This window comes from Triturus cristatus, chromosome 12, assembly GCF_964204655.1.
Source record: "Triturus cristatus chromosome 12, aTriCri1.1, whole genome shotgun sequence".
NCBI lineage: Eukaryota > Metazoa > Chordata > Amphibia > Caudata > Salamandridae > Triturus > Triturus cristatus.
Genome location: NC_140595.1, coordinates 581,207,864 through 581,223,687, shown reverse-complemented (window position 1 = coordinate 581,223,687; position 15,824 = coordinate 581,207,864). Strand labels below are relative to the sequence as shown.

At 44.5% G+C, this 15,824-nt stretch overlaps 2 protein-coding genes across 3 annotated transcripts in view; one reads left to right on the top strand and one right to left on the bottom strand.

Moving 5' to 3' along the window:
* The window catches only part of MARVELD3 (MARVEL domain containing 3), an 813,614-nt gene that overhangs the window by 140,031 nt on the left and 657,759 nt on the right, over positions 1-15,824 (bottom strand). The gene's annotated exons all lie outside the window — the stretch shown is intronic.
* LOC146776306 (uncharacterized) overlaps positions 1-15,824 on the top strand; it is a 230,267-nt gene that overhangs the window by 41,772 nt on the left and 172,671 nt on the right. The window contains exons 3-5 of the mRNA XM_085638770.1: positions 1,061-1,254; positions 2,106-2,204; positions 8,405-8,506. Coding sequence (XP_085494896.1) covers positions 1,061-1,254; positions 2,106-2,204; positions 8,405-8,506 — 395 coding nt within the window. The remainder of the gene's footprint in view (positions 1-1,060; positions 1,255-2,105; positions 2,205-8,404; positions 8,507-15,824) is intronic.

Here is a 15,824-nt window from a genome sequence, read left to right as displayed (position 1 = left end):
GCCCCCCAGGGGGGCGCGCCCCACAGATTGAAGAACTCTGAGTTATTATCATGCACGGACCTAAACAGTCGCTAGGGTGTGGCATTTTGATAATTCACTGGTTTATTTCTCCTGGAATTCGCAAGATACTGAGTTATATCTTGTGTAATTATCATGTATATTGTCAGTCGAGTCTATGGAATAGCAGGTTTGGGTTCGTCTTTCAAAGTTTCAAGTTATTGTCCATCAATGTCAATTCTAATTCAGATCCTTCATAGTTCTTTGTTCTTCAGGCAGTTCCTAAGACAATAGGATCTCTCCTTGGCATTGTTGGATTGCTGGCTCAATAAATAAACTGCTCTTGACAGTATTGTTACAAATGGCGTAGCTTATATGTTGACGGTTTCCCACTTTCTCATTAGAAGAAAATAGAAGCATTTCATTAAATGTTGGAGGTTTCAAATCAAAATATACCAGATTTTTGGGTGGTGGGGCAAAGTGGTAGATGATGGGCTGGGGCGCCGGGGGGGGGGGGGGAGGCCCCCTTCGTGTGCTTTTCAGGGGGGCCCCCTCAAGTTTCGTTACGCCACTGCTAGGCATGGAAAAGATCTCACAGGAAAGACTCAACTTTTAGCGAACTTTGGCAGCCACTTTCGACCCTTCTTGCTCAGGATTTCGGGGAGTTGACTTGCCCCAGATACCTAAACCTCTTGCGACTTACCTCGCCGGATCCCTCCACATAGCGGGACCGGTCTCAGGGAGGCCACCTAGCGCCGCGCTGCGACATATAGAGTGCAGTGGACGGAGGGGGATTGGTGGGAGGGCTTTCTTGGGTGCTTTCTTTCTTTTTCCCCTTTTCTTTGGGTGAGGGGTGGGAATGTTCCAGTTATTTACGGTTTATTTTCTTCATAAATGCAAATGCCGATACAAGCTGTGGGGCTCTGCGCAGCCCGCCTTGATGCACTCTAGTCTCTTGTATTGCTTCAATAAAAAGATTTAAACCATAAAGTAAAGTAAAGTAATGTACTTTGTATGCTTTATTTATTCTTCTTCAGAGCCATGCATTTTTGTTTCCACCCAGATTCTGATACAATTACAGGGGATAATTCCCTGAATATTCGACGTGTTGCTGCAGCCGCGAGGGCTGTTGTGAAGAGACGAGACACAGAACACTTTGGGAAGGTGCTGGAGTTCCTTCATAAAGTTCATCAGCAGGTGCCAGATCTGGTCTTTTACAGACACTATGCCAAGCTCTGTGCCGGCTTAAAAGGGAAGGTAAGAGGGTGTGAGAGAGTGGCAGAAAACTGCTGGGACAGGCATTTGGGGCATAGAGAATGTTCAGTGAGCCTCTGAGTTTACTGGTAAATTTCCTGTGTAGACTACAAGATCGATTAACCTATATTTGGGGGTTTCTCCTGTTGATCCAATTATTTTGCCAAATACAAGGAAGTTCTAAAATAAGACGAGAACAGACGGCTGTCTATGCTGCCTCGCATGTGGGTGCCAGATTGCCCATCTTCCTTTTAGCCACTGTTAAATTCAATTATTTTTGAGTTTTTGATTCCTATGTTTAAATTCAACTCAAGTTTTCATTTTATGGAGATGGGTGTTAATACATTGATGACTAATACACATCCATCTTCGATCTATTTTTTACTTCTGTTATCAATGTATGTGTGAACTGTTGGTTAGAAATCCCTGTTTCTTGTATTTTTGCATGTTTTGAATACAAATCAAACTACCTTTTATCTCACCCGGTTACTGTAATTTATCTACTGAATTAATCGTTTAAGTTGTATTTCAAATGTTTTGAGGTGACATATGTGGTCACATGACAGAAGATATATCACACTATTTAAAACATATCTTTGAGAATAAATCCCTTGTTGACAGCTCTACCTGTTTAACTTTATTACCGAAGGGTGTATTGGGTCGCCAATAGTTATTAATATAGATTGCCCATCCAGGCATCAAATGTTGTCCAATGTCTATGTAAAGAGGGCCCCAAAATGCCACTTCTATTAGGAGTGCAATAATCTTTGCATTGCCTGACCCATGTGATAATTATATTAGCCCTCTCCCTGTAGTACAGTTTCTATGAGGTACCTCTGTGTTCATGTTTTCAGCTTGTGCTAGATATGTTTCTGAAAATGCGCTGCCCGCTAGACATCCTGAAGGCACTGGATAATCTTTTCCCTGAGGTGCTGCCTGAAGATCCCTTTGCGGTAAGAGTCTACTTCGTTCTCTTGTGTTATGAAACATAGATAATGTTTATTTCTGTTGAAAATCCAATATAATGAAGGGAGAGGAATGGATGGATTTGGCTTTCAAACCACATTTTGAGACAAAACTAAGGGCCAGATGTACGACCCTTTTTTGTGCTGGAAAATGGGAGATCGGCCCGTTTGCAACAGCAAAAAAGGGTCATGGCATGTACAAACGCTATTTTGCGAGTCACTGCCTCGCAAAATAGCGTTTGTGTCTCTTGCTATTAGGACTGGGTGTCCCTTCCTAATAGCAAGACTTACTGCCATGTACTATTGTTTTGCAACTGCATTTGCGGCCGCAAAACACTCGCAGTTTACCACCCACTTCAAGTAACCCAGTCCCTTTTGTGAGTGTGTGAGAAAATATTCTTTAAGAGCAGGCATTGGTCCCAGTGACCACTGCCTGCCCTTACAAAATTAATCTGAAAAGTTTAATTTTTCTTTTTTACATGCATGCCGTTTTCCTTTAAGGAAAATGGGCTGCATTAAAAAAAAACACTGCTTTATTTAAAAAGCAGTCCCAGACATGGTGGTCTGCTGACCCCAGCAGGTCACCATCCCTGGGAGTGCTAGCCATTCCCAATGGGGGTCTCAAATTGTGCTTGCCTCATGAATATTAATGAGGCATGCAATTTGTGACCCCATTGGAAATCACAAACAGTGTCTGAGACACTGTTGTACATTCACTTTTGCGAGTCGCAGATTGCGAGTTGCAATTCGACGCAATTTGCGACTTGCAAAAGTGAGTGGTCGTACATCTGGCCCTAAGTTTCTTCTTCTAAGGCAATTTTTTTAATTTCTGTGGGCTACAAGGTGAGCGACAACTACCGAGCCATGAACGAGTTGTAAAAAAGACCTTATAAGTTGAAGCTGCTGTGCAGAGAAAGGTGCACTTTACAAAACAATTAAAAAACTTGAGCATTTCATTCTGGGGTGATTCCATCCCACCTGGTAAATCTTGGTCTGTTTTTGTTTTTCCATATAGATCAAATTTATTTGATCCTAACACAGCATAATTGTCTTTTGATTAAATTAATTTCACATATTTAAATTTTTACAAACACAAGATTGACAGTGTGCACACAATTTTGTGAAAAAAGATGTCAGGTTTTGGAAAATTAAATTTCCCTGAATGCAGTGGACAGAACTGGTTGAGCTTTGCTACGGAACTCACTTTTTTTGTTGCAGTTTTATATAGTGCAAACTTGACCCGAAGGTATGAGATCACTACATGAGCACCAGTTGCATTACAGACACATTCAGTTCTTTTGGGGTTTTAGGCACGGGGAGATTAAGTGATTTGTCCAGAATCACAGGATCAATGAGCCTCCCGCCAGACTCGAGCCTGGTTCCCCAACCTTAAAGTCGGCTGCTCTGGCCGTTAAGGCACTTCCATTTAATCTCACCCCAGCAGCTAACTCCTGCCCCATCAACTAGGTGCCATGCAATATTCTTTTTTTAAATACATCTTTTTATTGACTTTTCAGTGTGAAAACAACACAAAAGTCAACTACAATTTGCAATAGAATGGCAGTTCATGTAACAGTACATTACAATTCAAATCATAGCAAACTAACCCACCAACTCCCAGGGGCGATTTCTTCTGCTCAGTCAGGTTGTAAAACATGACCAGTTTATCTGTTGCCCCCCCCACCCCTTCAACGTTTATAATAATTATGCCATGGCCTCAGACCCGCAAATATTGCTTAGTCCAGTCTCACACTGTGTATGTAGACTGTCTCTTCTGCAACCGGGCATTGCTCAATGCCCCTGAGCCATTTAGCCTTCGTTGGGACCTCTTTCTCCCACCATCGTATGGCTGTATCTTTTTTGGCTACGACAAGCCCCACACCCACCAGAGCACGGTCAGAAGTCCTCCCGAATCCACCATAATGCCCAGCAGAACCATCTTGGGATCTAATGTGGTATGCTGACCATTGACCTCCCAGAAGAGCCAATGTATCCTCTCCTAATACTGTACAATTATCAGCCAGTCCTAAATAACATGTAGGAGTGTTGCTTAAGGGTGTTCACAGGGATGTATGACGTAACAACGCGAGTCTTTGCAACGCGTGCAGTTACATCGCGGTTTTTACAACGAACGCGATGTAACCACGCGATGCCATTACAACGCAAGTCTTTACATCGACTTGCGCTAGATGGCGTGCTAACATTAGAAAAGCGTAATTTACTATTCCAACTCCAGTCCACTTAACAGTAGGGAAGGTGTTGGGATAGTAAACTACACTATTTGTAATGTTAGCACGCCATCTAGCGCAAGTCGATGTAAAGACTTGCGTTGTGATGGCATCGCGTGGTTACATCGCGTTCGTTGTAAAAGTTTCGTTGTAATGGTAGTGCGTTGTAAAAGTTTCGTTGTAAAGGTTGTTTACCGTTCACAGCTTAGGTATGTGGGGCTGCAGGCCCTATCCATCTACCAAAGCCTGGCAAGATGATAGTAGATTCTCTGAAGAAATTTGAAGTGAATAAGCCTGAACCTGGCCGAGATCATCAGTGTTTGGGGGGCCATTCAAGCCAACATCCATTCCTCATCATCCAGTTCCCCTATGTCATCCTCCCAACTTAGCAAACACGTCAGCCATGTTTACAATTAAGGCTCTATATAGTCTAGTAATGCCTGGCCCATCCCAGGGCTCAATCGTTAAATTTTCCTCTAGGGGATTAAATTCTGGCACCTTCAGCAATTTCTCTTTTTAAGACCCTAAAGCATGGTGTATCTGTAAATACCAAAATGGGTTCAAATTTGTTTGAAATTTGTTCACATGATTTGATGGGACTTGAAGCCCAGACATCCCCCAGCTTCGATATCCCATTGAGGTCCTGTGCCGTGAATCCCTCCAGATGCACCACGTGGAACAGCTCTGCTTCTCACCAGAGAGGAGTTTCATACGTAAGAGACCTTCATCATCTTGTGTGCCACAGTGCCAGGCAATCTGTAGAGCAATAAGTATATTCCATACGATTGCAGGAGGACCAACTCCAGCGTAACTATTGGATCAGACCTATTACCGAACAGCCAATCGTAAAGTGGGACTAGTTGTCCAGCGCTGTAGTAGACCTGAATGTCCCCAGACCCCAATCATATTGTTGCTCTGTACATTTTACCAAGGAGACCCGTGGCGGCTGCCCTTCCCATAGGAATCTGTGCAGGAGTAACTTTAGGTTTTGAAAGAATTGCTGTGGCAGGGTAAAGGGGAAATTCTGTATCTTGCATAAGAACCTCGGTGGGAAAGTCATCTTAGAAATGGGAACCGCGATCTATGATGTTCAGCGGTCAGGTGGACCACCTCTCCAACTCTAATTTAGTTTATCTGAGGATTGAAGCCATGTTTGACTCTATCCCTGTCTGCACATCTGGTAACCCACATCCCTAAATATCAAAGTGGAGGTAGGCTACCTTGAGGTGGGGCTGCCACATGGTCTTGAGTAGGGCCCAATACAGAGAAGTATATCTTATTGTCCCAATTGACTCAGCCCCGAGGCCTCACGATAGACTCTTAGAATCTGTGTTATTCTGTGCAAGGATATGCTGGGATGCTGCATGTATAGCAGAAGGTCATCTTCATACAGTGAGACCTGATCCTCCTGGCAAAAAAACACTCAACTGTGCATCGCACCGGATTCTTTTAGCTAAGGGTTCCAAAACTATGGCGAATAAAATTGGGGAGTGCAGACACCCATGGAGGGTGCCAAGCTCTACTGTGAAGAGTGGAGAGGAAACTGTTGACCCTAACTCTTGTACATGAATTGGTGTAGAACATTTGCAAACACCTCCTAAAGTAGGAGCCAAAAGCCAGCTTCTGGAGCACTAGGTGTAAAAATGACAAGTGCACTGCATCAATGGCTTTATCTAATTCCACCATTATCAGCTGAGCCTCCCCTTTTTGTTATTGCGCCCAGACCAGAGCAACATTTACTCTGTGGAGCCTGTGGCACGTGCTTGCATAAAGCTGTTATGGTTACCATAGATGACTGTATCACCTTGGACAGTCTGGTTGCCAAGACCCGGGCTAGAATCTTCACCTCTGTATTTATAAGTGATATTGGGCAACGGTAGCTACAATCTTCTGGAGGTTTCCCTTCTTTCAATATCACTGCAGTGGTGGCAGTCCCCAAGTCATGGGTCAGGAAGCTTACTCAACAGCCTTCTTTGAAGAAAGAGAGCAGGTGTGGTATTAGAAGGGATGCACATTTCTTAAAGAATTCCATGGGAAATCTGTTTGGACCAGGTGTTTTGCATGAGGGCATTTTAGATAGTGCCTGTTGGATCTCTTCATGGGTGATGGAAAGATCCAACTTGGAGCGTTCCACCACATAGAAAGCAGAAAGGGGCTGTATCAGGCAGTCCAGCTCTATCTGCGGGGGCACCACCAGCATACAAGCTTCTGTAGTAATGCTTGAAGGCTGCTGTGATCTCCAAGTGATTTGTGACTAGCTGCCCTTCTTTGTTTCTTATAGATGGGTCTATTCACACCTCCACTTCCTGATTGGTCAAGCAGTATAACATTTTTTCTACTTTATCTCTTCCTTCATTAATTATGTGTTGAGTAAGTAGCCACACCGAGTGAGATGAGTTGAACAGTGTGCCTCAAAGTAGATCTAGCATAATCGAGCTATCAAAGGATTTCTTCTGTGGGGGAATCTGCAAACCGCATGCCTAGGTCCTAAATCTCACGCTACGGGGAAGTCACTGCCTGGCTTCTAGCTATCTTAGCCTATAACGCATGACAAGGCCTAGTGCCCGATTACCACTTTGAACACTTCCTATAATGTGAGAGCAGAGGGAACCGATGGCGAGTTGAGATCAAAGTATCCTACGATGGCCTCCCTGAATAGGTCTGCAACATGATGATCATGTAGCCACTAGGCATTCAGTCTCCAAAGGCCCCCTGGCACTCTGTTCGTGTCACGAACCACAAGTTCCATGTGGCAATGACCCAATAAACCCTGCGGGGGGTTGCAGGCTTGCACTATCTCCCTGGTGTTTACTGCTGTGGCAAATATATAGTAGTAAGTGTACTGTTTTTCCCCGCCATTCCACATGAACTAGATGTCTTTTAGGCCTATTGCAGTCACTAACCTGATGAGGGCTTTTGGTCCTGTGGCGGACATTGTGCTAAGCACATCCAACACCAGAAAGTTAAAAATCTCCTCCTAGCATTGTGAAAGCCTTGGAGACCCATGTTAGAGGGTCCTCCACCAGCCCGAGGGGCATCTATACTAACAAAAGTCCATTCCTGCCCCTCCGATGTTCCGCATAACCTCACAAACCTTCCCATGGAGTCTGTCTGTGTCTCCATGACTGCAAGTGGGAAGGTCCTTTTTAATAGGATGGCCTCCCAGCTGGAGCGACTGGAGAACCAAGCAGAAAAACCCCTTGTGTACCCATGCTGTCCAAGGTACCCGCATCTGGTGCCCTATGAAATGTGTCTTCTAGAGGAAGAGTGCATCCGGAGTGTGTCATCTGCATATTGTATCACTGATCTCAACCTAATTCTGCTGTTTAGACCAGTAACATTCTAGGAGAGTATACAGACCTGCCCCCGAATCCTGCTAAAGGTCAAGCTGTCCCAAGGGTCCATATTCAAAGATGGTGGCTTCACCTCTTGAGAGGGTGAGATGCTTGCAGGTATGTTGAACAAAGTAGGTGTGTGTGTAGTGCTTTGCCATATTGACCTCAAACCAATAGTGTGCCCCATACCGTCATCCTACTGAAGGCTGACATGGGGTCCCAAATGCAACCTGATCTTGGTAGTTGGAAGATAGTCCCATTCATTTAGCAAACCCAGCAAGAAACCTCCTATGAACAAGATGCAAACGACCACAATCAGTTTTAAAAATAACCACCGTATAAGAGAAATTATCTATTCTTGTTCAGGTGCCTTCTCCATTCAGTTCTATTAATTTGTTCCATCCAGAATGCATGTGCTTAATTTGATTTTTTTAGATCTTATGGAAGCCCTTCTCTGATTTATTTTTTCTCCATTCTTAGCGTTTCCTCTTCCTCCCAGCGCACACACATATATAGCTCGTCCTTTACAGGATTTGACTGTTACCTTTCATTTTGACTATATTCATTTTCCGGGTGAACCCAGTATTATGGCACTAGACTTATTGCTCAATTTGTTTTTTTGCAGACACCACATGAACTCTGGAAAATGGGACAATGTTATCAAGAGTTCCGCAAATTCACCTTTCGCCTAATACGGGATGACAAGTTCCGAACACATTACCTACAGGTACATTTTTACATTAATAGTGGTCTTTTGCTTGAATACCAAAAGATGGCATACAGTATCTACTGACAACACATATACAGTATCTACTGACAACACAGAGTTTAGCTAACAGACCCTTTAATTTCTTCAAGTTGTGATACTCTACGTTGGAACAACTCTCTTGCCTGGCACACCAAGTAATGTTTCCAGGCTACAATATGTTTGTGGCATGTGTAAGTAAGTAAAATATTTATAAAGCGCACAAATGCCAATGCGACTTGGCGCAAAAGAGAACATGGAGTGTGTTTGTCCAGGTGCAGTGACAGAACTTATTTGGGGGGAAATAGCCAAGCCTTAATCAATTCCCTAAACTGGAGTCTATTTGGCTGCAGCCTAATAGTAGTTGGCAGCCTGTTCCAGAGTTTGGCTGCACGATGGGATATGCTTTTCCCTACCCATCTGGCTTTTTGGACTTTGGGAACCTGAACTAGCCCAGTGTTGGCTGATCTGAGATTCCGTCGCAGGGAGTACCAAAGAAATAGTTTATGCATATCCATGGCTACCCCGCCATACAGTGCCTTGTGTACTAAGCAGAGTGCCTTAAATTGCACACGTTGTTGGATCGGAGGCCAATGGCGCAGCCTGATACTAGCGGAAATGGAATGATATTTAAGGATAGACAGTGATAGTCAAGCTGCGGCGTTCTGCACTGACTGCTATTTGGCCATCTGATACTTGTCAATGCCCAGGAATAGTGCATTGCCATAGTCTATTTTTGAGAGGATTAATGCACCTATTACCGTTTTCCTAAGATCCTGAGGGATAAAAGGCAAGATCTTACGTAAGATCTGTGATAGAAAAAAGCAGGAGGAAATCAGGCGATTGATCTGTCCTGTGAAGTTCAACTGGTTGTCGAATATCATCCCATATTTCTCGCCTTGGTAGACGGAGGGGGGCAGTTGCATGCCTCCAATGGCCACCATGCTTGATTCCATATAGGCGGACCCTTCCCAAATACCATCACCTCCGTTTTATCAGTGTTAAGCTTGAGGAAATTTAGATTCATCCAGCCCATGATACACTTCAAGCATTTATGAAAACCTGCAGCTGTGACTTCAACCCTCTGTGAGATAGATGTAACTATCTGGGTGTCGTCAGCGAATGAGATTAACGTAAAACCATGATCTCTGATTAACTTGGCCAGAGGGGGAAGGACATAAATATTAAACAAGGTCGGCGATAATGCTGACCCTTGTGGCACCCCATACCGGAGGCAACATTTCTCTGATTTAAGATTGTCCCTGCACACCCTCGGCTCCCTGGATGCTAGGAAGGAGGAGAGTATGGTTAGAGTTGTCTCTTTAATTCCTATTGCCTTCAGTCGCCGCACTAGCACCGCATGGTTAACAGTGTCAAATGCAGCGGATAGGTCAAGTAGGATAAGGATGGCTCTTGCTCCCCCCATCCAATTGCCTGCAAATCTCCTCTGTAGAGTGGCGTGGTCTAAAGCCATTTTGGGTAGGGTCTAAGAGGTTGTTATAATCGAGGTAGTGGGTTAGGTCAGCATTGACTGATTTTTCTAGAATTTTAGCCGCTATAGGTAAGCATGATATTGGACGGTAGTTTTTTTACCTCAGTGGGATCCAAGGCGGGTTTCTTCAAGATAAGCCTAATGCACGCCTTTTCTCTGGACAGGAAAAATCCCTGAGTTGATCACCTTGTTTAAAAGAGGGGCTAGATGTAAACTGATCTTTTCTGAGACCAGATGTAGAGTGGCAGGAGGACACAGATCATTAGGAGAGCCTGGCTTGGTCAGTAATAGCAGATTATTAACTTTCTCTGCAGTTAGTGTTGAAAACCTGGTCAAATTACTAGTGGGTAGGTTCTCATCGGTGGTTAGGTTATTATTTTCAGTGGAATTTGGTACTGTTTTTAGGAGTTCATCGTAAAGCATTTGTACTTTGGTTTGAAAAAAGTTAGCAATCTTATTGCAAATGTATTTATCTGGTGTAAACTGATTTTCCTCCTGCCGCTTAGACAGGACATTAACCGTCTTGAAAAGCTCCTTAGAGGAGTTTTTGGCTGCGCCAATACTGGTTGTAAAATAGCCCATTTTTGCTTTTTTGATTGCTTCCTTATATTCCTCAAGGACTAGATTGTATGCTGTTTCGTGTTCCCTGCTATAGTCGACCCTCCATAATCGTTCAGATCGTCTACATTTAGACTTGATGTTTTTAAGATCTGAGCTATACCAAGGTGCTGCCACCTGGCTTCTTCTCAGTTTCTTTGTTTTTTTCCAGGGCAACTGGTTAACTGATGATCTGATCCATTCATCGAATTTATTGGCTGCCAGATTGTTATCTGAAACATGCATAGGGTGGTGCCTGTCAAGGGCTGTAAATACACTTGCTCTACATATCCCAGCTATCTAGTTTTAGGCTTGAACATGTGCATGTTGTTTTTCTTTGAAGAAATCTTTCAAGTCACGAGAAGTACTGCAACTACTTCCTTAGTGGACAATGCACATGGGCACTGACTCCATGTTATTTTGGGTTTTTTCACCATGGGGTTCAAACGTACACAGAGATGGCTCATTTTTTAGGCGCGCATGGTTGGATTTTAACACCAATGCATCGTTAAAACCGGTACCCTGTGACGACTTTCTGACACGCTTCATCACTGGACATGTTTGGTGGACTAACAATCAGTGCTCGATGTTCCAGATACTGAAGGTCTCCTCATGCTCTTCATGGACTGTATGTCCTCCTTCGGACTTTGACTCCAGAGAATGCGGACCAGAAAAGGGTGATAGGATGCACCACTTTTTAACATTGACCCTAATGCAACTCTAAATACCGGTGAATGACCTTTCTGACATCTGCAACCTGTGTCTTTCTCCCAACCACAGTGACTCTTATTATGATTCCTGCCTCGCCTTCTGCTGGAATAAAACCCTACAGTACGGAAGGGAAAGCCACCAGCCACATCACCAGATGCACCAATAGACATCCTCCAAATCCCTGTACATATCTGAAGAAGATCTGCTTCGCTGCCAAAGAAGGAGAGAAGGCCAGCCCATCCTGAATCGCGGTGGCCCAGCAAAACCCAGTGCAAAGATGGGTTTCTCAAGTGCCTCGGAGCATAAGGAAGAGGGTGTGAACCCAGCCCCCGAAGAGCAGTAGTCCTCAAATAAAGACAATTCATAGGTTTGTAAGCAGCCCACTCGACTCTCATGCACATTCCACCAAGACAGGGTCACATAATAAGTCCCACGCTGAGGTAGAGCACTGTTCCCTCTGGAGCCTAGCAGCAAGCCCTGAGCACAGATACAAAGAATGTCCTCCTCACTGGCCTCCATTACCTTTTGGCTCTGACTGGCACAAAGAGAAGGCTTCGCAGTGGACAAACGCTCCATCCTTGGCCGTTGACCCCCATTGGACATCAAGCCTTACTGTTCCAAGTGCGCCTAGCATCCACTCTTACACCCGAAGCTGGTGCCGAAAGCACAACTAAAGCCAGCACCCAAAATCCCATTGACACTGAAGATACTGTTAAACCCTAAAGCTTCAGCAACAGTTGTATCCACAGAATCTGGGGTGCTGATCTGGCAAAGACTACAGGAGGAGCCCAATGCTTAGCAGAAGAATCTCTTTATCTACCTTGTCGCCAAGAAGATCTTGGCGAAACCACCAGTACCAAATCCAACAAAGGCACTCTGTCGCATGGGAAGGCCTGCTTTTAAGGTAGAACCCTTCTCCAAGGTTGGTCAGCCCCAAAGAAACATAGGAATAGCGGCAGAAGCTCTCTTTCCATTTGTTCCAGCTCGTACTCCACCTCCCCCATCAACTCCATCACCATGCCCATGATCTCTGCCTCCACTAGAGTCACCTGAGGGGTTCTCACGTTGTGTTTCATACCCAGGCAGTATTTGTGAACCCATTGACTCTTGTGACCATCCTTACACCCAGGGTCCACCAATGAACCCTGGGAAGACTATACCGTTGACACCTGAGTGAACCCCGACGTAGACCACTACCCAGTTAGGGTGTCCCTCCCTGACAATACCACACCTATCATAGGGTTACAGCATATCACAAAGTTGACGTGTAATTCGTTCAGTAGAAAAAGGACTTCATTGAGGAGAATCTTTCAAAGTCTGAATGCTTCATGCAGTTTTTAGCAATGCTTAAGGGCCTTTTGTTTTAAAATAACTTTTTTTTATTTTGAATTTGTTTATGGCGAGTATATTTAGAATCCAATCTATAACAATAGTAGTATGGAGGACAAGTACTTGATATACGGTGATTCAAATAACCGAAAGCCTATGTATGCAGAGTGACACATTGGAGGTAAAACAGTGCATTACATGTAGGCATATTTTCAACATCACTTCTGAACTTCGCTGTGTTCATGTGTGGGCCACTCGACCCCTGGGTGTATCATGGTTTATATTTGTCAGAAAATCAAAGAGGGGGGTCTACAGCAACATCAAAACAATCTAGCCCTTAATAATTGATCCATGGGCCCCATATCTTGTGGAATTTCTGGTGGCAACCCCTGCTGACGTAGGTAACCTTTTCGGCTGCCGTATAAATGTCCATGCCGTATAAATGTCCAACATTGCCCCTTTTCCACTCCTGAACAGTTGGCACCTCAGCCACTCCCCATTTTCTTGCCACATCTCGTTTGGCAACTTCTAAGCCCAAGGCGCTAAAAAGAAGATGGAGTCTTGAAACATCTACGCCATTTGGGATCCCTAGCATGACATATGTGATTTCTGTAGGAAGTGTGACTCCCAGAACTTTACCCAGTTCCTTCAAAATCTCTTCCAAAACCCTAAAGATAGTGGGACAGCTCTATAGTTTATGTAAAAAGTTCCCTCTAGCAGTGTGACAATATAAGCAAGTCAGGGATTCTGTCTTGCCCATCTTGTGTAGTCTGTGCCCATCTTAGTACACCCTGTGTTTAATTTTGTACTGGATGAGTTGCAACCGGGACTTAATAGCAACTTCTCGAGGGTGCATAAGTGCCGCCTCCCAATCAATATCTTCTTGGGCTTCTATATCCCGTACCCCGCACTCTCGTAGGGTTTCCAGATTATCTGGCATATTGTTGTTCAGTGTTCTATCAGTGAGAGAGATATAGCCCCTTTAGTGAGTGCCTCTGGTAACAGTCTCCCCTCTAATGGTGCATAGTCCGGTATCTCAGTACCGGACAGGCCCTTGGCTAGCTTATTTAACAAACTGGATATCTGTAGGTCGTATTCATCAAAACAAGTTGCCAGGGATTTAAACTCCCATTTATCCAAAATTGCCTCAACAGTGGAGATTCCAATCAAGTCCCATGCCCCAAATCCCTGCAGTTCGCCAATCTTTCGTAACCATGTTCCTACCCACAATAGAGTCTCTTTGGTGATCTTACTGGGCCATCCAATAATTCTCACAGCCCTTTCCCATGCCCCAAGGTCACCTGGGTTACTGGGATTAGGCTTTGGACTCCTTTACCACCATAGGTACAGAGTGCCAAAGTACCCCTTTCCAGGCTATATGTGAGGTGGTCCTGTGGCATATGCACCCAATCATTGATGGGGATTAGATGTGTCGCATAGTAATAGGCCTTTATATCAGGAAGGGCCATCCCGCCATTATAATGGTTTCGTTAAGGGCAGCAGAAGCCAATCCTGGGAATGGAAAATATGTGTTTTGCAGGGCTTATAGTAGTTGTGATAGTGTGATCATTTTGAAAAAGGCTGTATGCCCTAGTAATGATAGGGGCAGTTCTTACCACATTTCCTCGTCCCTTTGGAAATTGGAAACTACCCTTCGAAGGTTGTGGCGGTAACATAGTTTTCTGTGAGGTGTCATGAATAATCCAAGGTATTTAAAACCCTCTGGGGTCACATTCAGATTTATTTCCAGGGAGGGAGGTTCAATCCTGTTTAGGACCGGGGGAGTATATAGTGGATTTGTCCCAGTTAATTTTGCAATCAGAGTGTTGTCCATATTCCTCTAAAATATGGAAGAGTGTGGGACTTGTGATCAGGGTTCGGTAATGTATAACAGAATGTCATCCACGTAGAGGGAAATCTTTTCCTCCCTGTCTTCTGAGTCCGAGGTCTGGGAACCTCAGATATCAGGGTGCATTCGGATTCGACAAGCCAGGAACTCTATCATAAGGGCAAAAAAGGGGGGGAGGATGGGGGGTGGAAAACCCCTGCCTGGTCCATTGGCCGATAGGGAATTCAGAAGACAGCAATCCATTGACTCAGACTGCATCTTTTTGCGCTTGGTAGAGTGTTGATATCCAGTTCCTCAATTTAGCCCCAAATCCGAATTTGATCAGGGTGTAATCTAGACATGGGCAGTGTACCGCATCAAATGCCATCTCCGTGTCAAGTGATAAAAATATATGAGAGGCAGTTTGATTCTTAACCTCTGACATCCAGTTGTGGGTTCGACGTAGATTCATCCTGGTAGAGCGGTCCGACATGAACCCGGATTGATCCCTGTGGATGAGGGGCATGATAACCTCCAGCAGGCGGGTCACCAGTATTTTGACCACAATTTTAACCTCAGTATTTAACTGTGAGATTGGGCGGTATGAGGCACCTATCTAGTGGTTTGCCCACCTTAGGAATAACCGTTATGGTGGCTGTTCTGAGCTTGGAGGGGAGGGCGTCCGGTTTTGCTTACTTCTGAAATAAATTTAATAAATGGAGTCCCAGAATATCTAGATAGTGTTTGTAAAACTCTGTGGGGATGCCATAGGTCCCTGGAATCTTTCCAGCCTTAAGTTTAGAGAACATGTCCTGTATCTTGGAGAGGGTGAGGTCACCTTTCAATGTTTTCACATCCAAATATTGAGTGATTACAGTGGGATCACTCAGCGGGCGGGTCTAATAAAACGATCGGTAGTAGTTAGCAAATGTCTGAGCAACTTGGGTCTCTGTGGCATGGATCATCCCCTTGCTGCCTCTGGTACTGCCCACCCACTACACATCCATTTCTTTCTTGCTAATCTAAGCAAGAAGTTTCCCAGCATTTTCTCCCACCTCATACAACTGGTGTGCTTAAGGGCATGCTTACGTCTACCCTCAGCAACGTTAGGGAGCCACTCAAAGCTAAGGTAGGGATGCCTAGGATAGAAAGGAATACAAACGTTTCACTAGCCAACCCCACTTACATAAAAATCCAATTCTCTTCTGACTCCTTGTTAGTCCATACTTCCAGTAAGAGGGCTTCCCTAAGCCGCCAGTAATGTCTCGCCGCCCAAGAAAGAGAGTAAGATATCAACGCAGCAGACAAGAGGGTAGCTGTAGGGGCAACCACACATTGGCACA